Source organism: Beta vulgaris, chromosome 4 (assembly GCF_026745355.1).
Source record: "Beta vulgaris subsp. vulgaris cultivar EL10 chromosome 4, EL10.2, whole genome shotgun sequence".
Lineage (NCBI taxonomy): Eukaryota > Viridiplantae > Streptophyta > Magnoliopsida > Caryophyllales > Amaranthaceae > Beta > Beta vulgaris.
The window spans coordinates 44,536,872-44,561,792 of NC_079205.1; the positions used below are offsets into that span (position 1 = coordinate 44,536,872).

Genomic DNA, 24,921 nt, shown 5'->3' on the forward strand with positions numbered 1-24,921 from the left:
TACTAGTTTTGAAGCCCGTGCGTAACACATGTTCTTGTTTATATTATTTTTTTGTAAATTTTTTGTTAACATTGTTGATTTTGTGTTGCTGTAAAATGAGATTTTTCAACACCATTTTATTTCCATACTTTCTCTGTTCTTTTTCTATTTCAATAATCACCACTTTGGATAGTTTTATCTATTTTAACCACTCCACTTTTAGAAAAAGGACAACTATAATTGACAGTATTGCCTTTTCTTTATGTTAATAAAATCATCATTAATTACTCATCAAATTACCTCATAAAGTTGTGTTTACTTTATTAAGAATTTACTTATCCCCTACACTTGTTAATTAAAGGGGCACCTCTATGCTAAACTACCCATTTTTTCATTTCCTTAAAATCCATGCCCAAATCTATTATTAGAGTACAAAAAGAACGGATAAAATATTTGTCATTATACTCTTATTTATAGTTTTTTATTGCGATATATAAATTATATATTTTCTAATAGTAAACTAAATATTATATATAGCTAAGTCTATTATTAAATAGTATCCCGATAATTGGTATGACTAACATAGTTAATACAATTTTAACATGAAGAACACCCCTATGATACTTGAAGAAAGTAGAGGGTACTTATTTAATAGATGCATGACAGAAAAATTATAGAAAACAAGTGTCAGTCACAACTTTAATTTTTAATGCCACATAAATACTAACACATATAGAATGGAAGATGGAAAAGTGAAAAAAAAAGATCATAATGACAGTATCATAAATATAATTAATCAAATATTAAAATGACCTCTACTAATAATCGAAAGTCTTGTTTAAGAGAAAAATATACCTCTTGATATGCCATGTTCATATGGCATTTTTCAGTACTTATTTGGCTATTTTTGTGTGGTCTTGAACATATTTTGGTATGATTTTGTACTCTTTCTCATCAATTGGTATTTGAGTTCTTTATTTTCTTTTATGTTGATGAGAGGGTCCAATTGTAATAATGTGCTATTGAAGAAAATGTCAAGTCAACAAAGTGCATTTAAGTGGCAAGGAAACAAAGATGGGAAGAATTTGTTAATCAATTGAGGAAGCATCCAAGGAAAGAAGGAGAAATTTGTACGGCAGCCTCCGCGGTCGCGGGGTAGGGACCGCGGTCGCGGCGAATTTTGGAGGAAAATCACAAGAATTCGCCGTGAGCTACTCCGCGACTTTACCGCGGTCGCGGACCACCTCCGCGGTCGCGGACCTATTCTCCGCGGTCGCGGACCCCTGTAGTAAGGAAACGACGCTTCGTTTCCTCTGTTTTGCGGATTAAAACATTAGTTAGTTTTTGGTGTTGTTATTTAGTTTTTATCATCTGGTTTTTGGAGAGAGAACAATTGAAAGAAAAATAGTAGTGATTATTTTGGATTATGAGGAACTAATTTCCTAACTTGGTAAATCAATTGGAGCAACCTCTTCATCCATTTTGTGAGTTCAATCTTTTCCTTTTATTTGCTTGAATGTTTGATGATTCTTCGTATTCTTTATGCTAGATTCTTTTGTACTTTGAGTTAATCTGATCATTTAAGTTGTGGTTTCTTTACAATCTTTGCTAGCTAGATAATTGTCTGCTTTGAATTATCTAGAATTGGTAGTTTTGTGCTCAATTGTCACATGCTTTTGGATAGTTGTGCACAAGAAGAATCATCTCATAAACTTGTGTTTGACCGCTTGTGTGAATGCAAGTTTATCCTATTGACATCTCCTTAGTTGTTATTTAATTGTTTAATTGAATCTAGAACGCTTGGACTAGGTTGTTAAACCGTTAAGGATTGGATTAGAGCGCTCGCTTAATCTTACCACTAAGTTAGAGGAGATTGAATCTGTTGATTCGCAATAGGTCATTCAAGTAATTATAGGAATTGAGTTGCTCTATGATCAAAGTGTGAATTGGTTGTTAAGATTGATTGCCAAGTATTTGTCTATTATTGATTACCGTTTGCTTAGTCTTTCTTAGTTATACTTTTAAGTGAAACCCCCCCATTGTTACCACAACACACGTTTAACCTTGCCAAACCCTTCTTCTCCGTGGATTCGAACCTTACTTCCTTATTCTAGGTTTGTGTAGGGTAGTATTGATTTATTTGCGCGTTAGCCGATACGACTTAGGCTTCGCCAAATTTGGTGCCGTTGCCGGGGAAGGCAGCGTGTTTGGGTTGTTTATTTGTGTGTTTGTTTCTGATTTTTGGTGTGTGAACCCTTCATATGGTTCACACCCGTTCTACTAATCTAGGAGCTTTGTTTTATGATTCAGAGATCGAAAGGACGCTTTATCGGTTGCGAAAGGAAATTCGGGATCACTTCCGTGAGTTGCCTTATTATCTTGGTACTGAGGAAGAAGAGATGCCGCCTAGAGCTGATCCGACATTGAGGGAGCTTTCTGCTCCTAATCTGGACAAGGCACCATTGGCCATTCAATATCCGGAGTTTGGGGAGAATGTTACTTTTGAGCTGAAGTCGGGTCTTGTTCATTTACTGCTAAGCTTCCATGGTTTAAATGGGGAGGATCCAATCAAACATCTTGCGGAATTCCATGTTGTTTGTACTAGTATGCAGCCAAGGGGTGTTACGGAGGATCAAATCAAACTTAGAGCCTTTCCTTTTTCATTGAAGGATAAGGCTAATGATTGGTTCTATCATCTGAGCCCCAACAGTATCAACACATGGAGGGGGATGAAGCAAGCGTTCTTGGAGAAGTTCTTTCCTTCAAGCAAGTTGAATGAACTTAAGAGGGCCATTAGCAACATTGAGCAAGGTTATGATGAACTTCTTTATGATTACTTAGAGAGGTTCAAGAGGCTCGTTGCTTGTTGTCCTTACCATGGTTTTGCCGAGAAGGATCTTGTGATGTACTTAGTTGCTGGGCTCCTTCCCGATGAGAGAAGGATGGTGAATGCTGCTTGTGGGGGTAACATTGATAACAAGACCCCACAACAAGCCATGGAGCTCATAGGTGAGTTTGCTGAGAGTTCTCGCACCTATTCTAAGAGGAATGCTACCCGGGGTGTTAAAGCTGCAAGTTCTGATTCATCTTTGGAGTCGGAGGTTTCCGACCTTAAGAATATGTTCCGGCAATTTATGATAAGTAACAAACCTCAACAAGTGAAAGCTTGTGGAATTTGTTCCAATACCGGTCATCCTACCGATGCTTGCCCAACCTTACAAGAAGACACTCAAGAGGTGAATGCTTTGGGATATCAAGGGAATAGAAAGTATGATCCCTATTCAAATTCATACAATCCCGGGTGGAGAGATCATCCGGCTTTTAGTTACAAGCAAGGGAATCAAAATTTTCAAGGGAACCAAAATTTTCAACAAGGAAATCGACCTCCTCCATTCAAGCAACCATACCAACCTCAAGGGCAATCACCTAACTCTAACTCAATGTCCACAAAGGATATGATCAAAGCTTTGACTAAGAATGTGACTACCATGCAGTCTAATATGGAGCAATTTCAACAAGAGACTAAGTCAAGCATTTACAACTTGGAAACACAAGTGGGCCAAATGTCTAGTGTCATGAATAGGCTTGAGGCCCAAAATTCTGGAAAATTGTCATCTCAAACCGAGGTGAACCCCAAGAAGAATGTGAGTGCTGTGACATTAAGGAGTGGTAAGGAGCTTCTTGATCATGCATCCGAAAAGAGCAAGGTCGTGGAAGAGAAGACAAGAGTTGAAGATGAGGAGATGGAGGTTCTTACTCCTTCCAAAGAGGTGAAAAAAGTGGTGAGTCCTAGCTCTCACCAAGAGGTAAAATCTTTCCCGGAATACAAACCGGCACCCCCTTTTCCCAATGCACTTAAGGACAATCGTAAGCTTGATTTCTAAGGATATTTATGAAACATTTAGCCAATTAATGTAGTGAATATTCCTTTGTTGCAATTGATTAAGACTGTGCCTTTGATGCTAAGTGGTTAAAGGAGATGTGTTCAATTAAGAGGAAAAGTAATGTTAAAGGAAAACAAACGGTTAAGGTTAGTGAACATGTGTCCGCTGTTTTTCAAAAGAGAATGCCAAAGAAATGCGATGATCCGGGCATGTTCACTATTCCTATAACTCTTGGTGATACTAAGATTGATAGGGCCATGTTAGATTTAGGAGCCTCCATCAATGTGCTTCCTTATTCTTTGTATGAGTCTTTGACACTTGGTGATTTGCTTCCTACCAATGTTGTTATCCAACTTGCGGATAGATCCACTTCCATTCCTAGAGGTGTAGTTGAAGATGTTCTTGTGGTAGTTGATAAGTTGACTTTTCCTGCTGATTTTTATGTGATTGATATGGAGCATGATAAGCATTCGGCCCTATTCTTTTAGGAAGGCCGTTCTTGAAAACGGCTAAGACCAAGATTGATTGTGACACTGGTTCTTTGGCCATGCAGTTTGATGGTCAAATCATTGAGTTTAATATGTATGATGCCATGAGGTACCCTAACATTGAGGATCACTCTCTTTGTGCCATTGATGTGTTTGAGCCATGTGTTCAAGGTGTGTTCGATGTCTTACGTGATGATGATTTGCAAAGTGTTTTGGACTTTAGTTTGAATGCTGATTCTTTGGAGTTTTGTTTGCCAGATAATGTGCTTAAAATTGTTGTTGAATTGAATGAGCTTTCCAAACTTCCTTTGAATCCTTCAAACTATAAGCCCATGCCACTTACTGTGCCTAGCACAAGACCGCTTCCTTCTGTTGTGCAGGCCCCGAATGTTGAGTTAAAAACTCTACCGGAGCATTTGAAATATGTCTTCTTAGGTGAGAAAGAGACCTTGCCAGTTATCATTTCCACAAGTTGACCTTGGAACAAGAGAGCAAGTTGGTGGAGGTGCTCAAGGAGCATTCGACAGCGATTGGTGGTCAATTGCCGACATCCATGGCATTAGCCCATCCACATGTATGCATAGGATCTTGTTGGAAGATGAAGCTAAGCCGGTGAGGCAACCTCAAAGGCGTTTGAACCCCCATGATGGAGGTGGTAAAGAAGGAGGTAATAAAGTTGTGTCAAATGGGTATTATTTACCCCATCTCCGATAGTAAATGGGTAAGTCCTACGCAAGTGGTGCCAAAGAAAGGTGGTGTCACAGTGATCCTAATGCAAATGGCGAAATGGTACCCACCGAACTCAAACCGGGTGGAGGGTATGTATTGATTATCGCCGTTTGAATTGGTAACTAGAATGACACATTTTCCCCTTCCTTTTATTGACCAAATGCTTGAGCGACTTGCAGGGAGGGCTTTCTATTGTTTCCTTGATGGGTACTCAGGCTATTTTCAAGTGCCCATTGCTCCAGAGGACCAGGAAAAGACAACATTTACATGTCCCTTTGGCACTTTTGCGTATCGGCGCATGCCGTTTGGACTTTGTAATGCCCCTGCCACCTTTCAAAGGTGTATGGTAAGTATTTTCTCTGACTTTGTGGGGGAGTTTCTAGAGGTTTTCATGGATGATTTCACCGTTCATGGTGACTCTTTTGACCAATGCTTGTACCATTTGTCCCTTGTCTTGAAACGTTGTATTGAGTCTCATCTTGTGTTGAATTCTGAGAAATGTCATTTCATGGTTGAGCAAGGCATAGTGTTGGGGCATGTTGTTTCATCTAGGGGGATAGAGGTAGATAAAGCAAAGATCGAGTGATTCAATCCCTTCCCTACCCCACTAGTGTACGTGAAATTAGGTCTTTCCTTGGTCATGCCGGTTTTTACCGGCGGTTTATAAAAGATTTTTCTAAGGTGTCCCTCCTTTGTGCAAGTTGCAAAAGGATGTTGATTTTGTGTTTGATGATGCTTGTAAGAAGGCCTTTGACTCTTTAAAAGAGAAGCTTACTTCTGCCCCTGTCATTCAAGCCCCCATTTGGTCCCTCCCTTTTGAGATAATGTGTGATGCAAGTGCTTTTGCCGTGGGGGCTGTTTTGGGTCAAAAGAGTGGTTGAGCGTCTCATGTAATACATTATGCATCTATGACATTGAATGGAGCCCAAAGGAACTATACCACCACGGAAAAAGAAATGTTAGCTGTTGTTTTTGCAATTGAAAAATTTCGGTCTTACTTGCTTGGGACCAAGGTCATTGTGTACACCGGCCACGCAGCTATTAGATACTTGATGGCAAAGAAAGAAGCCAAACCCCGCCTCATACGGTGGGTTTTGCTACTTAGTGAATTTGAGGTGGAAATTAAAGACAAGAAAGGAGTTGAAAACATTGTGGCTGATCATTTGAGCCGTCTTGTCCATGATGAGGACAAACCCCACTATCAAGAGGCTATTCTTGGAGAGTTTCCGGATGAAACCTTGTTTTCTATCCGTGATGTCTGTCCTTGGTTTGCTAACATTGTTAATTTTCTTGTTTCTCATGAGTTTCCCCCCAGGTTTACTAAGATGCAAAGGGATAAGCTACGAAGTGATGCAAGATACTATGTTTGGGACGATCCATACCTTTGGAGACATTGTGCCGATCAAATTGTCCGGAGATGCATTCCGGAAAGTGAGGTAGCCTCTATTCTTGATTTTTGTCATTCTCATGCATGTGGTGGGCATTTTGGGGCCAGAGAACGGCGCAAAGGTACTTGATTGTGGATTCTTTTGGCCAAGCCTTTTTCGTGATGCCTATGCTTTTTGTAAAGTTTGTGACAAGTTTCAAAGAGTTGGGAATATCTCCGAACGGAATGAAATGCCCAAAATTCTCTTCTCTATTGTGAAATCTTCGACGTGTGGGGAATTGATTTCATGGGCCCATTTCCCAACTCTAGTGGAAATCTATATATTCTCCTTGCGGTGGACTACGTTTCCAAGTGGGTGGAAGCGAAGGCCACAAGACTAACGATGCTAAAGTTGTGGCAGGTTTTGTGAAGTCACAAATTTTTTCTCGTTTGGTGTCCCCTGCTATGATTAGTGATCAAGGCACTCATTTTTGCAATCGGACCATTGAAGCTTTGATGAGGAAGTATGGAGTTACTCACAAGGTTTCAACACCCTACCATCCTCAAACAAATGGTCAAGCCGAGGTGTCTAATAGGGAAGTTAAATCTATTTTGGAAAAGACTGAATCCCACCCGCAAGGATTGGAGTTCCCGTCTTGAAGATGCATTGTGGGCTTATCGGACTGCCTACAAGACCCTATTGGCATGTCTCCATATCGGTTGGTTTTCGGTAAAGCGTGTCATTTGCCTGTGGAGTTAGAGCATAGAGCTTATTGGGCAATCAAGCAATTGAATATGCGCTTTGATGGAGCCGGAGACCATAGGAAGCTTCAGTTGCAAGAGTTGGAGGAAATCCCGAGATCCTATGAGAATGCAGCCATCTACAAGGAGAAGACAAAAGCTTGGCATGACAAAATGATTATGCGGAAAGAATTCAAGGTGGGTGACAAGGTACTTCTCTACCAATCCCGCTTGAGATTATTTCCGGGTAAGCTTCGATCCCGTTGGGATGGTCCTTTTGTAGTTGTTAAAGTCTACCCTCATGGTGCAGTTGATATCCGAAGTTTGAGTACGGATAGTGTTTTCAAAGTGAATGGCCAAAGGCTTAAGCCTTACTTTGAAATTGCGAAAGTGGAGGATGTAGAGTTTTTGGAACTCTATGCCCTCACTATGAGTAACTTTTTGTGCTTGCATGACGTCGAGCTTTCGACTTTAAACTAAGCGCTTCTCGGGAGGCAACCCGTGTTTTTTATATATTTTATTTGGAGATTGTTATGTTTTGTTTTGTGTGTTTTGGTGTTTTATTTTTTGTAGGACAACTTTTGAAGCAAATCAAGAGAGCTGAAAGGGGTGGGTTTCATCACCACTCCCTTTGAAAAAAAAAAAAAAAAAAAAAAAAAAAAAAGAGAGGAATTGCCGAGAGCAGTTCCGCGGGCTAACCGCGGGCGCTGCAGCAGACCGCGGGCGCGACGTCAGACCCCGCGGGCGCGGCCCGGGTTGCACGTTAAAATCACAAAAAAGAGCCGCAAGCTATTCCGCGACCTGCCCGCGATCGCTGAACGCCTCCGCGGGCGCGGACCTTTGCTCCGCGGTCGCGGACCATCGTATTTCCGCCAGGTACGTTCTTTCTCTTCGCCCTTTTCTCTTTCTTCCTCCTTCACTCCATTTCGACCCTCTCTCTCTCTCTCTCTCTCTCTCTCTCTCTCTCTCTCTCTCTTCTCACTTTCCCTCTCACAAAACCTCATCCCCTTTCATTTCTCTTCAATTCTTTCACTCAAATTACTCTCTTTCACTCATTCAATCCCTTTTCCTCACTCTCTCATCTCGTTTCCCACTCAATCTCCTTCAAAAATCTCCACTTTTCTCATCTTTTTACAAAATCTTTTGGAAACCCTAAAATTTGGGGGTTTTTGATTCTTGGAGTTCTTGGGAAATTAAAGGAGCAAGGAGCATTCTTGGGATATTGTTCTCACTTGGGTACTTGGTCAACCACTTTATTGATTCTTCCATAAGGTAAAAGTTCAATTCTTCACTCTCTTTTTGGAAGTTCGCTTCATTTTTCGTTGTGGTTGATTGATTATTGAGATTGTGGAGGATTGTTGTGTTTTTAGAACTCTTTGTGGTTGTGTTGACATTGTTGAGAGTTGAATTTGTGAATTTTGGAGTGAATTGTTGGAGGTTTGATTTGAGATATTGAGGGTGGAATTGTTGTTTGACTTACTTGGGTTGTTTTGGTGAGATTTGTGGTTGTTTTAGCAATGGTAAGAAAGCGTGGTCGTACCCAAGGTTCCAATGAGCCTGAGGCTCATGAGGAACCTGCTGCTAGTGAGGTGATGATTGACACTATGGGGCTGACTGGACTCAATAGGGAGCAAAAGGTGACTTGGAGAAATCTTTGTCGATCTAAACGAGTGGTCCAGTGTACCAAGTTTATTGACACTACTTTCTTGGCTCAGTTCGGGCTTTTAGATGGATTTAGAGAGATGATGGGTAGAGCTGGATTATTGGGCATGCTAGATTATACACCTCGCACTTATAAGAGGTGTGTTTATGAATTTTTATCCACTCTCACCTTGGTGAAGCATAGGGGAGAAACCCGTATTCGGTTTAGGATGCATGACCGAGTGCGTGATATTTCTATGAGCCAAGTTAGAGAGGCTTTTGGTTGGGTCGCTCCCTCCAGCGACAACCCTTTTGTCCCCATGGGTGTTCCGTCTGAGGAGGTTGGTGTCTTTTGGTGTATCGCATTTCTGGATTACCCCTTAGCAGTGGTGGTGAGAAGAATAGTAGTATCCGTCACCCTGGTCTACGCATGGCTGCTTACTTCCTAGGCATGACTATGTTCTGCAAGGGTGAGACGGGAAATTGAACCAATTAGAGATGTGCTATCTTCGTTCCTTGCTTCCGTGTAGTGTTGGTATACCGGATTGGGCCGACCTTTGGCTCAAGTCTTGCATTGATGTGCGAACCAAATTGGGTGGTCACTTAAGCATGGGAGGTATGATTACACATTTGATTACACGGTTGGGATATCCTCCTAATAATGCCTGTGACCCGGTGGCTGATAAGTTTCTCTTGTTTAATGCCCGCACATTGTTGAAAATGAACATGTTGAAGAGCTCTGATGGTCCCCCATTTCAGATACACTGTGGTGATGGTTTTATCTTCCTTCCTTGGGCAAATTTTCCTTTTAGCCCCACGGTGGCCGATTTCTTTATTAGGCCCGAGGTCGGCGGTGGGATTTTGGATGATATGGATGAGGATGAGGAAGGTGATGGGGATTATGATATGGAGATGGAGCAAGAAGAAGGAAATAGGCTTTCCTCTATCGAGGAACAGTTGCAGGCTCTTACTCTCCAGGGTAATGCTACCATGGGCTACATGAGGCCTTTAGATTCTTTCTTTCAGCAGCAGTATGGTGGTAGCTATGTTCCATATGGTAATTTCCCTGGAGGAGCATCTGGCTCCGGTGCTTCCGGTAGCGGTGAGGCATTTCATGGTGATCCTAAGAGGTTTGTTTCTCCCTTTTGCTTGATCTTTTGATTTTCTTACACATTGGGGACAATGTGTCCTTTAAGCATGGGGGAGAGAAGTTGTTGATGATGTGTTTATAATGTAAATATTTGTTTTCATTTCGTAAGTTCAACCAAAAAAAAATAAAAAAAAAATTTAAAAAAAAAGAGAAAGAAAAAAAAAACAAAAAAAAAATTGAGAGATGAAATAACCAATTAAAAAAAAAATGACGAGTGGCTAGGTGAAAACCCGGAAGGGCGCCTGGGCAAAAGGAGAGGACTCTATTGTCATTCATTTTTCGGAGTGGTGGCATATGAAGGGTGTTTGAAGCGGCGTTTGGGTAGGTCACTCATTGTTGAAATAAGGAGGTTGTGGTTTAGATGGTGGTAGGTTAGAAACTCTCTTGTTTTTCATCTTGGAGCCATAAGGGGAGTCGGAGGTTTCTTAAGAGGTAAGCTCTTGGTTTGATGGTGTTATTCCGAACCAAGGCTTTGTTTTGAGGAAGTAGTGTGTGAGTTGAGCTTGGGGGACTTAGGACATGTTAGCTCCCTTGCTCTTTGGTTTGTTGTGTGAGTTAGCTTGGGTGTGTTGAGGTCATTTCCACCCCAAGTTAACTATCTTTGTGGATTTTGGAGCGATAAGATGGCGAGAGTTTTGATGCGTTGAGGTTACTTCCGCTCAAACTCTAGCTAGTTGCGATTCATCAGTTATTCGCTTTTGATTGGAGTAGTGGTGTTAGGATTGATTTTTGTGTGAATTTCTCCGTGCTTTTCTTGATAGACCTTGGAGATAGATAGGAGTTAGGATTTTACTCGAGGACGAGTAAAGGTCTAAGCATGGGGGAATTTGATATGCCATGTTCATATGGCATTTTTCAGTACTTATTTGGCTATTTTTGTGTGGTCTTGAACATATTTTGGTATGATTTTGTACTCTTTGTCATCAATTGGTATTTGAGTTCTTTATTTTCTTTTATGTTGATGAGAGGGTCCAATTGTAATAATGTGCTATTGAAGAAAATGTCAAGTCAACAAAGTGCATTTAAGTGGCAAGGAAACAAAGATGGGAAGAATTTGTTAATCAATTGAGGAAGCATCCAAGGAAAGAAGGAGAAATTTGTATCGGCAGCCTCCGCGGTCGCGGGGCTAGGAACCGCGGTCGCGGCGAATTTTGGAAGAAAATCACAAGAATTCTCTGTGAGCTACTCCGCGACTTCACCGCGGTCGCGGACCACCTCCGCGGTCGCGGACCTATTCTCCGCGGTCGCGGACCCCTGTAGTAAGGAAACGACGCTTCGTTTCCTCTGTTTTGCGGATTAAAACATTAGTTAGTTTTTGGTGTTGTTATTCAGTTTTTATCATCTGTTTTTTGGAGAGAGAACAATTGAAAGAAAAATAGTAGTGATTATTTTGGATTATGAGGAACTAATTTCCTAACTTGGTAAATCAATTGGAGCAACCTCTTCATCCATTTTGTGAGTTCAATCTTTTCCTTTTATTTGCTTGAATGTTTGATGATTCTTCGTATTCTTTATGCTAGATTGTTTTGTACTTTGAGTTAATCTGATCATTTAAGTTGTGGTTTCTTTACAATCTTTACTATCTAGATAATTGTCTGCTTTGAGATTATCTAGAATTGGTAGTTTTGTGCTCAATTGTCACATGCTTTTGGATAGTTGTGCACAAGAAGAATCATCTCATAAACTTGTGTTTGACCGCTTGTGTGAATGCAAGTTTATCCTATTGACATCTCTTAGTTGTTATTTAATTGTTTAATTGAATCTAGAACGCTTGGACTAGGTTGTTAAACCGTTAAGGATTGGATTAGAGCGCTCGCTTAATCTTACCACTAAGTTAGAGGAGATTGAATCTGTTGATTCGCAATAGGTCATTCAAGTAATTATAGGAATTGAGTTGTTCTATGATCAAAGTTTGAATTGGTTGTTAAGATTGATTGCCAAGTATTTGTCTATTATTGATTACCGTTTGCTTAGTCTTTCTTAGTTATACTTTTAAGTGAAACCCCCCCCCCATTGTTACCACAACACACGTTTAACCTTGCCAAACCCTTCTTCTTCGTGGATTCGAACCTTACTTCCTTATTCTACGTTTGTGTAGGGTAGTATTGATTTATTTGCGCGTTAGCCGATACGACTTAGGCTTCGCCACCTCTTCATCCATCATGACAATATCCAGACTTATCAAACTTTCTCCTTTTTTATGATCCGTGACCTCAAATAGTCTAGAAACGCAAACCTTGATTTTCCTATTAGTTTAACGGAATCAAGTTCATGGAGAAAAGAAAAAAACAAACATGAATAATTATGTATAAAATAAATATTCTATAAATAAAATAATTAGTGAATTGCATAATACCTTTGCAATTTCGTTAACAAACTTTCATTTGATTCATGTAATGCCACCATGGTATGCTATAGGTTCAAAATTATAAATATATATTTTTATCTTTTACTAGTGGAAAAATGAAGAAGGGCTGCGTTAAAAAAGGCATGTAGGGCTGCGCTTTTTGACAGCAGCCCTTTCAGTAGCAGCCCTTCACTTTTTAAGTAGGGCTGCGGTAGAAAAGCGCAGCCCTTAAGCTAGAAGGGCTGCGCTAGTTAGGAAAAAGCGCAGCCCTTCTAGCCCAGAAGGGCTGCGCTAGTTTGGAAAAAGCGCAGCCCTTCTGGGCTAGAAGGGCTGCGCTTTTTCCTAACTAGCGCAGCCCTTCCTACAAAAAAAAAATAATTTTTTTTTTTTTTGTCATTTTTTTACTCATAATCTCACATTTTCTGAAATTAAACAGAAGAGAAGAGAAGAGAAACGAAACGAAACGAAAATACTAAACCCAAAACAATAAAAAGAATGAAACGAAAATGAAAAAAAGGAACAAAAACTAATATACAAAGAGAAGTATACAAGAAGTATACAAGAACATTAATCAAAGTAAACAAAGAGAAGTATACAAGAATAACATTAATCAAAATAAAAAAAGAGAAGTATACAAGAATAACATTAATCAAAATAAACAAAGAGAAGTATACAAGAATAACATTCAAAACAAAGAGAAGTATACAAGAACGCACTAGTGGAAAAAACTGCTTTTGCTACTTATCAAATGCTTTGGTTGTCTAATCAACCCGAGCATTTGCGAAAATTTTAATAAAAAAAATTCACAAATGCTCGTGTTGATTAGTCAACCGGAGCATTTGATGTCAAATGCTCCGTTTGCATAATCAACACAAGCATTTGTGAATGAGTGCTCCACTACTCAGTGCTCCCCCCAAAGGCCCAATATCTCGTCTTTCTGGTCTTATCTCCCTCCCTTAACTGGTTTCTCTTTCTCTCTCATCCCGTCTTTATCTCCTTCCATACTCAACTACCAAAACGCTAACTACTCCATTTCTACCCTCCTTCTCTCCATCTCCTTCCATTTCTACCCATTTCTAGGGTTTCCAGTTCAATTTTCACTCGCATCTCACCCATTCTTCACAAAAACAAGTAAGTGGCTCGATTTTTTGTTTCTGTTTTTTCGATTTCTGAATTATTTTGTTCTAAAACTTGAACCCTAGAAATCGAAGAAGATTTATTTCTCCCTTACACGAGTTCCCCTGATTTTTTTTTCTCTCTTCAGATCTAGATGTCTCATCACGAGTTCTTCAGCGCCGTTCTTCAACACCGCGGTAGGAGGCGGCGGCGATGGTGGTTCTTCAGCATCGCTATCTCTCTCTCATCCTTTTGTGTGAGTTCTTCAGCACCGTTCATTCAGGTTTGTGATTTTTTTTGTAGTTGAGTGTCAACTTTGCTCATCTAACTGTAATTCAATTAATGTTGTCTGGAGGAACTCATTTTATGTTTTATTTTTCTTAGATTCGTTATCTGTTGTTTATTTTGATTTTTTTTGTTGTTGTTGATGATCTTTTTCGATTTTGTTTTTGTCAATCTTGTAAACCCTAACTTCTAATGTTATAGTTTCTGTGGCTGGATGAAAGTATATCTTTTTCCTTAATTTTGTAATTGTACATGTAAGGCTGTATGGTACCTAGACCCCGTATTTAGGCCCTCCTTATGAGGAATTGGGTAATGACATTGGTAGGTCATATTGGGGGTTTTACGCGGAGTAATTCAAGGTCTGGTTGTCTTTGAAGGGGAAAGAAACCAAGAATGAGGTTTAGAGAATCTGTGGTTACAGGTTAGATTTTACTGTATGGTTAGCTTCAAGTATTATCTTAATACTTATAGCTGGATTCATGATAGATATTTGATAAGTTACAAATCAGGCTCACTCTTTGGAAAGGGGGTTCAGCATCTTTCCAAGATTAAGATCACTGAATAAATTGAAGGTTGCTTAACTGTACATAATAAAAGAACCTCGTCATGCTTGCCAACATAATTCTTCTGAACCAGTAAAAACTTTCTGCAAAAAATTTGCAACAATCGATACAAACTCTTCTGGCTTTTCTTCGTGGGGCAGATGACCACAATTCTTGATTACCTCAAGCTGTGATCCAGGTATTACTCGTGAAAGCCTTTCTCAATTCCAAGACGGGACAATAAGTCGGTCGCCATCACCCGTAATGATCAGTACTGAATCATCCAGAAAATCAGACAGATCAGTTAATTATTCTGCTACGCGAACGTACTGAAATGCTAGTTAAAGTAGTTTGCAGTAAGAATTGGAACTTGTTTCACTTTTTTCATATATCATCTCCTAGTGGTTGTCAAATTGTCACTCCATTCATTCTTTTGTAGAGTAAACATCTACCATTCTGGAATGTTCGACAACAGAGTTAACATTCCTTTTTCACAAGTTTTTCCTCCCTGCTTTCCTGTAAAGTTTTACATACTATATAGTTTCATAGCTCATTCTAATAGATTTGCTAATAGTATATTCTTTGCTAATAGGTCATGATCCCCACTTGAAATTTTATAGAAGTGCTAATGAAAGGATCCGCCTATCTGAATGGTAACTTATAATTTGTCAGGATTTATTCTAATAGTTTTTAAATCGCGTGCCCCAGGTAGATGTGGCAAGTGGGAAAAAGCAAAAACAAAACTTAGGAATCTTAATTTTATTTTCTGGTATAATTTTTGATTATTGGTTGGTGAATTACAATGAAAGGAAGTGGATTGTGGTTTTGTAGTTGAGACAATTTGAAATTTTGGATTCAAGATTTATACTTTATGTAGTATAATTGGTGTAATTATATGTTTGAAAATTAGGTGGCTGAGCTCAAGTGTAGTGGTGTAATGAGATGATTTTCGTGAAAGACCCTAATAGCTGAATCGTTTCGATACTCTTGTCATAGGCCGGAACTCGGGCTACGGAAGTCCAATCACGAACTATTTCATTACTATGTTACAGTAGTTGCCAAATTACTGTGACATTTTAGAATAGTATATGTGACTATTAATTCGGGATTGAGGGAGTGATTTCAAGTATGACATACTTATGTTCTCAGTTTGAAGTTTGCACTTGACTGCTTTCTGATTTGCTGTTGCAGTCCCCTGGCTAGATCAAAGCGAACTGCTGAAATTATCTGGGGTAACCATAAGGAGCCAATGATCCCAGATTTCGACCTGAGGGAAATAGATTTGTATTCTTTTCAAGTTGAGTTTTGTCTTCCAGTTTAAATGGATGGAGCCTTCAACAAGATAGAGTTGTCATGGTTCACTTCTTGTTGCTGATCCTGTTGATTGTGCATACTCTGTAGGGGCTCTTGAAACATGAGGGGAAGGAGAAATTTGGCACTGCATTTCGTCAATGGCAGTTAGATGTTCCGAACTTTATCATAGATGGACATTATCCTGTCAGGGAGTTGTGGGCACGTGCCAGAAGCAGTTGGGATAACATATTAAATCATCAAAGCAAGTCCGTACTTGTGGTTGCTCATCACAATGCTGTCAATCAGGCTCTTGTTGCAACAGCAATTGGTAATTTTTGTTGTTTTGTTTGATGCCTCAGATATGCATATGCATGCCTTTGTAATTCTTCTTTCCTGTCTTTTATATGATTAGGCTTGGGAACTGAGTATTTCAGAGTTTACTTGAGAGCAACTGTGGTGTTAGTGTGTTAGATTTTATTCCTCGAGCAGAGGACAAGTCTCCACACATCTGCCTTAATCGCTTAAATCAGGTACATAAGTTATTAAGCTGTCTGTGCTGAGCATGGAATCTGCATTATTCAGAGTATCTACTCAATATGCAAAATTTCTACATAAAGTTGCTACAGTGCTAATGCATTTAACTACCATTGATCAGTGAGTGGGCTTTGTGTTTGAAGGTCTTTATTTTCTTTGAAGGATTGTGTTTGTATTTCAGTGAAGTGATTGATGTTAAACTGCATAGATGGTCTAGAATATGTTGTAGTTTTCGTCTCATTGCTAGATGCATTTGCTGATATGATGAGAAAGTGTTTGGTAAACTACCATCCAAAACCTTCAATTGTCTCCTTTTTTTCTCTGTCCCCACTAATCTATGAATGCCTAGATTTCGTTTTGTAAATATGATGTTTGAAAAAGGGTTGATGTTGATAGAGAGAAAAGAATTAATAGGAATGTGATCTTTTATTTAACAACCTCAAAAAGGCATAGGTGAAGAATATTATGGGTAGAATACAAATTTCACAACGGTGACACAAACAATTACAAGGTAGATAATACTTTTGCACTATCTTTTCATAAAAACTCACACGAACTATAATATTTGAACACGGATCTTCTCATAATATCAAACGTTCAAACTACAACTTCTCCTTTCTTATTTAATTTTTTAATCCTCGACCTTCCATTCTCTCAGGGGTTTGATTCATCGAAAAACCACCCTGTGTTGTAGACCACCCTATGCATGTAGACCACACTATGTTAAAGGTAGATAATACTTTTGCACTATCTTTTCTAATGTCTGGTAAATGTAGCTGATAAATGCAATACCCTCCCCCTCCCCTCCCTCCCCTCCCTCCCCTCCACTGCCCCTGCTGCACACCTCCCTCCCCACTGCCTGCACCCCTCCACTGCCCCTACTGCACACTTCCCTCCCTCCCCTCCCTCCCCTGCTGCACACTTCCCCTCCCCTGCTGCACATCTCCCCTCCTCCACTGCCCACACCCCACTGCCCCACACCCCACTGCTCTGCACCCCTCCACTGCTGCACACCTCCCCTCCCTTCCCCTCCCCTCCCCTGCTGCAACCCTCCCCTGTTGCACACCTCCGCTCCCCTACTGCACCCCTCCCCTGCCAGCACCTATTCCTGTTCCTGATCACATAACAGGCACATACCACTTACCAGCACCTGTAATATGATGCAATATGTCCCTTATGATATTTATAATGGCCCACTGCACCCAGACATTGATAAGGCATTTCCTGAGCACGCCTCCCAACTTTATTGAATTATTGTGACACACTTGAGTGTTTTATTCATGTTGTAGGAGTAATATGATATTATCAAATGAGCCTTCAATAGGGCAAAATCAGATGTTGTAGAAAACATATGATGGAGGCTCTGGTAAATTCAAAGATTGCATAAGTGAGGCACATGACTGTGGAAAAGCAGGTTTACTTTTAGCCATTGCACATTGGTGAATATGTGTGTTTGTGTGCGTTTGGTGTGTGTTTGTGAACTAGTCATTGGTGAATATATCGTTTTTTTCGAGTAACTAAATGGATTTTATTGTCCATGCATCAGATGGTTTAGGAAATGCACTTTATGAACTTGTTTCTTGTGTAAACGATGGGGTAAAGGCTACAAATCAGCAATGCACTTCAACAAGTGATTCTAGAGTTATTTCTGATAGGGACTGCATTACATAATTGGATTATTATTAACTTCACATATATGCTCCTGTTGGTGGCAGTAAACTGGTAGAACTAAAAGGGATTTATGATTGTTGTCAACTCTTATATTTGACTCTTAGTGAGTGAAAATGACTCTTATTAGTAGTTTTTCTTGCTCTTGATTAGGTCGAGGTGGTTTGGAGCGGAAAACACCTCCGCGAGGCTACATAAGCCCTGGACTTCTTTGATCGATTTTGGTGGTTTGCTTACTACAATGTTGGATCAGATGTTAACCCGGAAAGGGTGACAAAAAGAAATGAAGGAAGATCGACTAAGATCTTTTCTATGGTTATCTTTGCTGTAACTTGATCTTCTACATTCAGATTATTAGGGAGAGCTAACTCTATTGTTATCCATTAATCGGTAATTAATGTGTTCTCACTACCTCGATTAGATAAGTGAGTCTAAAGATCTTTGTCTGAGTTATGCATTTGTCTTATCTGAGTAATGCACAATACTTGAGGATGAAATGAAGTAATCTCTTTGTTATGGACTTGGAGTTAGGAGAGATGATTGGATTGCTCTTTTCTTTATAGAAAGAATTCCATTTGAAATGTTGGGTTCAGTCATAGCGGGAGTTGAACTTGTTGTGTACTGCTGGTTTGCTGCACGCATGCTAGCAGTACCTGAAAGTTTTTTTTTACTATATAAAATACACAAATGCTCCGGTTGTTTCAGAAAACCGGAGCATTTGTTCAACAAATGCTCCGGTTTTCCTAAAAAACCGGAGCATTTGATGTATTTTACTCATATATAAAAGCTCAAATGCTCCGGTTTTTTACACAACCGGAGCATTTGAGGAAACAAATGCTCCGGTTGATAACCGGAGCATTTGTGAAATGCTCAAATGCTCGTATGACGTCTGCTACGGGTCAAATACGGAGCATTTGAGGGGTTTTTAACCGGAGCATTTGAGCTTTTTTCTACTAGTGAACATTAATCAAAACAAAGAGAAGTATACAAGCAAGAACATTAATCAAAACAAAGAGAAGTATACAAGAACATTAATCAAAATATATAAACAAAGAGAAGTATACAAGAATATAATCTGAAAAAAATATGAAAAGCAACAACGATAATGTTTAAATACATAAAACAAAACCCAAATACATAATTTAAAGGAAAAAAAAATTTCGGAAAAACTTAAAATGGCTATTTGGAGGCTTAAACGAACTCGGATGGCTTAAAAAGCCTAAATGTCACGGCATAGCGGTGAGTTTGACTCGTTGGCTCGTTCCGCTTCCGAAAAGGTATCACAATAGGCAATCGGACTCCGTCGCCATGTTTAGTGCAAATCATTTCAAGGTTTTGTCGCAAATGTTTATGGGAGTTTTTTGGAGAGAGAAGAGAGGATGAGAGAGAAGAGAGGATGAGAGAGAAGGAGGAAAGGAATAATGAGGGACGTGAGAGAGGAGAGAGAATGAGGGATAATATATTTGACGAAATCCTCGCTCAATATTTCAAAGCCCGCGATTCCGAAATTTCAAATTTTTTCAGGAAGGGCTGCGCTTTTTTTAAAAAGCGCAGCCCTACTAAGCAGAAGGGCTGCGCTTATTTAAAAAAGCGCAGCCCTACTAGTGAAGGGCTGCGCTTTTTAAAAAAAGCGCAGCTCTTCTGCTTAGTAGGGCTGCGCTTTTTTAAATAAGCGCAGCCCTTCACTAGTAGGGCTGCGCTTTTACGAAAAGCGCAGCCCTTCCTGCGCAGCCCTTTATGTTTTTTCCCCTAGTGTTTATATAACTCAATTTTTAAAAGTATGATTTTCAAAGATATAATTGATATTATCCCACATATAATATGCTCTTTTTATAGTTATTTTGACATGTAATTAAAATAAAGAATAAATAATACATTATTTTTCATCCAAATAAATAATTTTTTAAAATTTGTAATACTATATTGTATATGAAACTTATTTTGAAACATCTTTCGAGTACTCTCCAATGATAAAAAAATAATTATAATTTTGCAAATTTGTAACAAAAGTTATATTCAATTTACTAGCATAATAATTTAGGTTGTTTATCTAAAATCAAAATGTAATGTTCACTTATACAAAATACCTTATTTATATTTATATCTATAGTGAACACTATGTTTTTCAAAAAATTCATAATTAAAAAAAATAACATGATGTGCTTAGATGGAGCTCTTTATAATATTCTAAGTTTGTTTTTTAAAATAAAACTCTAATTTTTTCATTATCCAAAATTCTAATATATACGTAACTTTATCGCTATAGATTTTAGTTTTTGTTGTAACAATATATTTTACTTAATAAATTTTATTGCAATACTAAATTATTTTGGTTTAGTGGAGAAATTAAGGCTAATATGCTAAAAAATATTATGTCTAATTCAGTAAATTGGACCTATTATAAAATGCTATAATCACATGTTGTACACTATACTTATTATTATTATTATTATTATTATTATTATTATTATTATTATTATTATTATTATTATTATTATTATTATTATTATTACTACTATTATTATAAAAAAAACTAAAAAAGGTCTTACCATTCATCTACTTAAATATATTTTCATGAGTGGTTCTCATTTTGAAACATATTTCAAGCACTCTCCAATTGTAAAAAATAAAAATATTTTGAATTAGGTAGCAAGAGCTATATTCAATTTACATAATATAATAATTTAGGTTGTTTATTCAAAACTAAACGTAAATTTCTCCCTATTCAAAACTCCTTTTATATATTTAAATATGTGTAAAACTCTATTTTTTATTATATTTAAAATTAAAATTAATGACATGACAATCCTATGTGGTACTGTCTATTCATAAGTTGTAGAACTATATTGTATATAGATCTTATTTCGAAGCATATTTCGAGCACTATCCAATGGTACAAAAATTATAATACTCTGAATTATGTAGCAAAAGTTATACACAACTTATATTATATAATAATTTAAGTTGTCCATTCAACATTAAACTCTATTTCGCTTATCCAAAGCTCCTTATATGTATTTAAATCTACCTAGAACTCTATTTTTGTATAAAAAAATAAAAACAAAAATTGATGACATTGCAATCCTACACTCTATTCATAAGTTGTAGAACTATATTGTATATGGATCTTAATTCGAAGCATATTTCAAGCACTATCCAATGGTAAAAAAATTATAATATTTTGAATTTCGTAGCAGAAGTTATACACAAATTACATAATAAAATAATTTACGATTTTTTCACCATATACCCTTGACAATTTTTTTTTTTGCACCGTATACCCTTTCAAGTTTTCAAATTCACCATATACCCTTCACTTTTCGAAAAATACATCAACTTACCCTTTTGACTAACGGTGTTAGACTTCCGTTAGTCATTAGGCCCTAATCCTCTCCTAATCCTATTTAACTAAACTAAATCATTCAAACACTAATCCTAACCCTAACCCTAACCCTAATCTAATACACTAACATCCCTTTTAGGATAATTATTGAACATCTGGTACTCCCTTGGGCCCACTGCCACGTCCATCTGAGAACCATCGTCCCCCCATCCCTTGGGCCCACTGCATGTCACCCCAACCTCCTCATCACCACCCCTCCCCTTCTCCCAATGACCCCTTCCCCATCCCCCGCTGACCCCCCCCACCACCACCACCTCGCCACCACCTCCTCCCCTCCCTAACCCCCGCTGACCTTGTTTTGTACTCCCTCTCCCCTGCCTCGAGCTACTGCAATCGTACACCCCCTCCCCCAAACCTCCGGCAGAAAGTGAGTCGTGCAGACGACAACGGCAGAGCAAAGCGCGTAGATGGCTTTGGAACGACGCGAGAAATGCCCAGCAGAGGGGAAGAGAGAGAAAGAGCGGAGGGAAAAGACGAGATGAGCGAACAGTCTCGAGGGTGGCGGTCCGATGGTCTCAGGCGTGGTGTTGGTGACGAGGTGGTGGGGAGGAGGTCAGCGGGGGAAGGGGATGGGGAGGGGGTGGGGTTGTCGGGGAAAGGGGAGGGGTTGCCAGGTAAAAGGGAGGGGGTTGCGGCTGGGGTGGGAGAAGGGGCCGGAGGGGTGGTGGGTGGGTGGTTCTCGAAAATGCAAAGGGGTGGTGGGTGGGTGGTTCTCGAAAATCCGGTGGGATGGGGTGGGGGTCAGGTGGTGGTGGTAAGGTGGTGGTGGTCAGGTGGTGGGCTGGGGATAGGGGTGGGTAAGGGCTAGTGGGCTTTTAGGGTTAGATTTTTTAGTTAGTTAAGTTTAGGGCTAAGAATTAGTATTAGGGTTTAGAGTTTAGGGTAGTTAATTAGGATTAGGAGAGGATTAGGACCTAATGACTGACGGAAGTCTAACACCGTTAGTCAAAAAGATAGGTTGATGTATTTTTCAAAAAGTGAGGGGTATATGATGAATTTGGAAAGTTGAAAGGGTATACGATGCAAAAAAAAATTTATTAGGGGATATATGGTGAAAAAACCGAATAATTTAAGTTGTTCATTCAACACGAAACTCTAATTTTGGTTTATCAAAGCTCGTTGTATGTATTTAAATCTATGAAGAACTCTACTTTCGTAAAAATAAAAAATAAAATTGATAATATGGCAATCCTATGTTACGCGCTCTATGCTTCCGAAAAATTCCTCCAAATTGTAGACAGCTAGCCTTTGCTATGCTCTGTATCATGTAATCTTATAATCTTACGTTGTTATGTAAACTGATCTTGTTAATAGTGCTGGTTAAATACTTGGTAAAACATAATGAGAAAACCAAGCCTTCTCAATCTTTCACCCAACACCTCCTAAATACTTATAATGAAGAAAATACAGTAGAAAAATAATACTGAAAATGAGAAAGGAAAAGTAAAAAATCGAGAAAAACTTGGGGCTCACCATCATTCTTTCTCGTTATCTATTGAAACTTAGCACTAGACATGGAAAAACCAACTGAGCAACTACTTGTTTCTAATGTCATAACTTGTAATTGGAATGTATCGTGTAGTCCTTGGCCTAGCTAGATAGACGCCCTTTAGGTTCGCCATTCCAGTTCGTTCTACTTCCAATTCGCTCTAGGTAGAAGCTTATTTATGTATTTGAAATTAATTCTACAAACATTCAACAAAAAGCATATAAGAAAGGATTTAGAACTTAAAAACATATCTTATGAATTCATATTGGCACTTCAGATGATGCAAGATTGCGTGTACAAACATTAAACTAACAAAACCTAAATTGAAGTAGTAACTTAATTAAGACACATATCGAGATATCTACTCCTTAGTGTAAAAATTTACTACATACACCATAGTCTAAGAATACATAATTTCCAGTGAAGAAAAAAAGATAGTACATAATTTAACTCATATAAAGGTCATAAACAGATAAACAAGTACCATAAGCAATTATTTCACAACATTGATACTTTACATGTAATATATCAATAAGGAGGAGGTGGTGGTGGCGTGTGATGTGACCCGGTGCAATGAGGCGGTGGTGGAGGAGATGGCTTGAAAAAGTGAGGTGATTGGCTGCGTAAAGGTGGTGGAGGAACTCTTGGTGGCCGTCTACCTCTAACTCTCCGTGATGCAAGATTTACAAGATCGGCCTTAATTTTATCAATATTATAGTAGTTAGTTGATGGAAGATTTAGCAAACCTCGTCTTCCGTTGCCTAAAACTTCAAATGCTTTACCATGTAGTACTAATAAAATCACCAACAACACTATGTGTATTGTACTAGCTAATTTCATGGTTGCTAATTCTGTTGCATATGATTGATTGACCAAATCCCTGAAAATGACCAAGTATTTCTTAGGAAGAGATGGAGCAATTAGGTGGAAGTTTCCGGGAACGCGTATTATAGTGAGGTCAAAATTGGCTTTTTTTTTTGGACGGCTCTTGAGGTCATTTTGCTGCTACCTAATATCTGCCTTTTTTCCCCATTTCTCTTCCTTTTCTTTATTAAAATAGTGGATTACTTTGGTCTTTTTTTTTTTCACAAGTTTGTCTTGTAAGAAACCGTCTATTTTTAAAACTAAAATTAAGCAATGATACGTCCTCTATTAAAAAGAGAATTAGACTAGATTAATTTCTTTATGTGAATTAGACTAGATTAATTTCTTTAGGTGACTAGTTTAATTTATTTAGTGACTAGGTCTACTTTTATATTAAAATTAGACCGTCTTTTCCACTTGAACAAAGACAATGTAATTTTTTTAACAAGTCTTCGGTGCGACTGATCACACTGTTATTAATCATCTGTTCGTCGAAATAAAAAAAACTAATAATATTAAAATATCAACCATCCTTCAAAAAAAAATCCAATTAAACTTACTGTTTTTTCATCAAATATTTCTGAATTTTCGTTTAAATTTATAAAAGTAATCCCTAATCATTTTAAGTAACCCCTAAAAATCATGACTAACCCAAATGTGTTTAAGTAATAATTCTTATTATATTAATAATTATAACCCCTACTATATTAATTACGTAACAAGTAACCGCAACATGTTTAATTAAAATTTACACAAGACCTCGTCATGTTTAATTAGAATTTTGACTGTATTTGCTAGATTATTAGTAACGAAAATGTAGACACTTCAAGCTACATGTGTTTTTAACTCCAACTCTAAAAGTGAGTATCGAATTGAATCCTCGTCATTTCTGTGTTGTTAAAATTAGATTTAACCAAAAATAAATAAATAGAGGTTTTAGTTTAGTGATTATTTAATAAAATTACACTTAGAATGAAGACGGCTAATCGATTCAAGTTAATCTATTACACTACTACAACTATTACAATATGTGGTGTTCTAAGATTATTTTATAATGCGTATAATATCTAATCTCACATATTTGTAAACAAAATGATTCGAGGCACCATTCGAACCAACTAACAATATCTAAATCCAACTAGTAAATTAATTAAGACACATACTGTATATTGCCCTTAGTGTAGATTGTAGTAATTTACAAATTCAATCGAAATATATAATACTACACCATATGTGAATTTTGCTAAAACACATACTCTAAAGCTTACTAATTTTGCTGTCGTTTGAATCTTTTGTTGCATAGAAAATCACATTATAAATCTATGTTTAAGCACATTAATCCTATTCCAAACAATAGAACTCCAACTCACTTTTTCAGTTTAACCTATTAGCTTCTCATAAA

The 24,921-nt window shown here is 38.2% G+C and overlaps 4 protein-coding genes across 7 annotated transcripts; all 4 read left to right on the forward strand.

Moving 5' to 3' along the window:
* The first annotated feature begins 2,240 nt into the window (after positions 1–2,240).
* LOC125496704 (uncharacterized) lies at positions 2,241–3,863 on the forward strand. The gene has a single exon (XM_048642235.2). It carries the CDS (start codon positions 2,241–2,243, stop codon positions 3,861–3,863), a length of 1,623 nt encoding a protein of 540 aa, XP_048498192.2.
* A 95-nt stretch (positions 3,864–3,958) lies between these two features.
* Positions 3,959–5,961, forward strand: LOC130591159 (uncharacterized). Its single transcript, XM_057394088.1, has 5 exons — positions 3,959–4,306; positions 4,417–4,740; positions 4,787–5,018; positions 5,260–5,642; positions 5,782–5,961. Exons 1-5 carry the CDS (start codon positions 3,959–3,961, stop codon positions 5,959–5,961), a joined length of 1,467 nt encoding a protein of 488 aa, XP_057250071.1.
* Positions 5,962–7,151: 1,190 nt separating this feature from the next.
* LOC130591160 (uncharacterized) lies at positions 7,152–7,667 on the forward strand. The gene has a single exon (XM_057394089.1). The coding sequence runs from the start codon at positions 7,152–7,154 to the stop codon at positions 7,665–7,667; it is 516 nt and encodes a 171-aa protein (XP_057250072.1).
* A 5,534-nt stretch (positions 7,668–13,201) lies between these two features.
* Positions 13,202–18,279, forward strand: LOC125496992 (probable 2-carboxy-D-arabinitol-1-phosphatase). 4 transcript variants are annotated; one of them, XM_057394316.1, is made up of 8 exons: positions 13,205–13,456; positions 13,590–13,724; positions 14,861–14,921; positions 15,460–15,565; positions 15,670–15,889; positions 15,974–16,091; positions 16,754–16,824; positions 17,917–18,279. In XM_057394316.1, exons 2-6 carry the CDS (start codon positions 13,655–13,657, stop codon positions 16,030–16,032), a joined length of 516 nt encoding a protein of 171 aa, XP_057250299.1. In that variant the 5' UTR covers positions 13,205–13,456; positions 13,590–13,654; the 3' UTR covers positions 16,033–16,091; positions 16,754–16,824; positions 17,917–18,279. The 4 variants fall into 4 exon arrangements, with proteins under 4 accessions (XP_048499149.1, XP_057250299.1, XP_057250298.1 ...); XM_057394315.1 differs by lacking the exon at positions 16,754–16,824 and having other exon boundaries at positions 17,897–18,279; XM_048643193.2 differs by lacking the exon at positions 16,754–16,824 and having other exon boundaries at positions 13,207–13,456.
* The last annotated feature ends 6,642 nt before the right edge of the window (positions 18,280–24,921 follow it).

Excerpts from the sequence above, each read along its gene's own strand:
- LOC130591160 (XM_057394089.1), top strand. The coding sequence starts at position 7,152 with ATGTCTCCATATCGGTTGGTTTTCGGTAAAGCGTGTCATTTGCCTGTG.
- LOC125496992 (XM_048643192.2), top strand. The coding sequence starts at position 13,655 with ATGGTGGTTCTTCAGCATCGCTATCTCTCTCTCATCCTTTTGTGTGAG. Across the intron at positions 14,922-15,459 it reads AGGATCCGCCTATCTGAATG|TCCCCTGGCTAGATCAAAGC; the intron begins GTAACTTATAAT and ends TTGCTGTTGCAG. Across the intron at positions 15,566-15,669 it reads TAGATTTGTATTCTTTTCAA|GGGCTCTTGAAACATGAGGG; the intron begins GTTGAGTTTTGT and ends CATACTCTGTAG.
- LOC125496704 (XM_048642235.2), top strand. The coding sequence starts at position 2,241 with ATGGTTCACACCCGTTCTACTAATCTAGGAGCTTTGTTTTATGATTCA.
- LOC130591159 (XM_057394088.1), top strand. The coding sequence starts at position 3,959 with ATGTGTTCAATTAAGAGGAAAAGTAATGTTAAAGGAAAACAAACGGTT. Across the intron at positions 4,741-4,786 it reads CTGTTGTGCAGGCCCCGAAT|GTGAGAAAGAGACCTTGCCA; the intron begins GTTGAGTTAAAA and ends ATGTCTTCTTAG. Across the intron at positions 5,019-5,259 it reads TGGAGGTGGTAAAGAAGGAG|GGAGGGCTTTCTATTGTTTC; the intron begins GTAATAAAGTTG and ends AGCGACTTGCAG.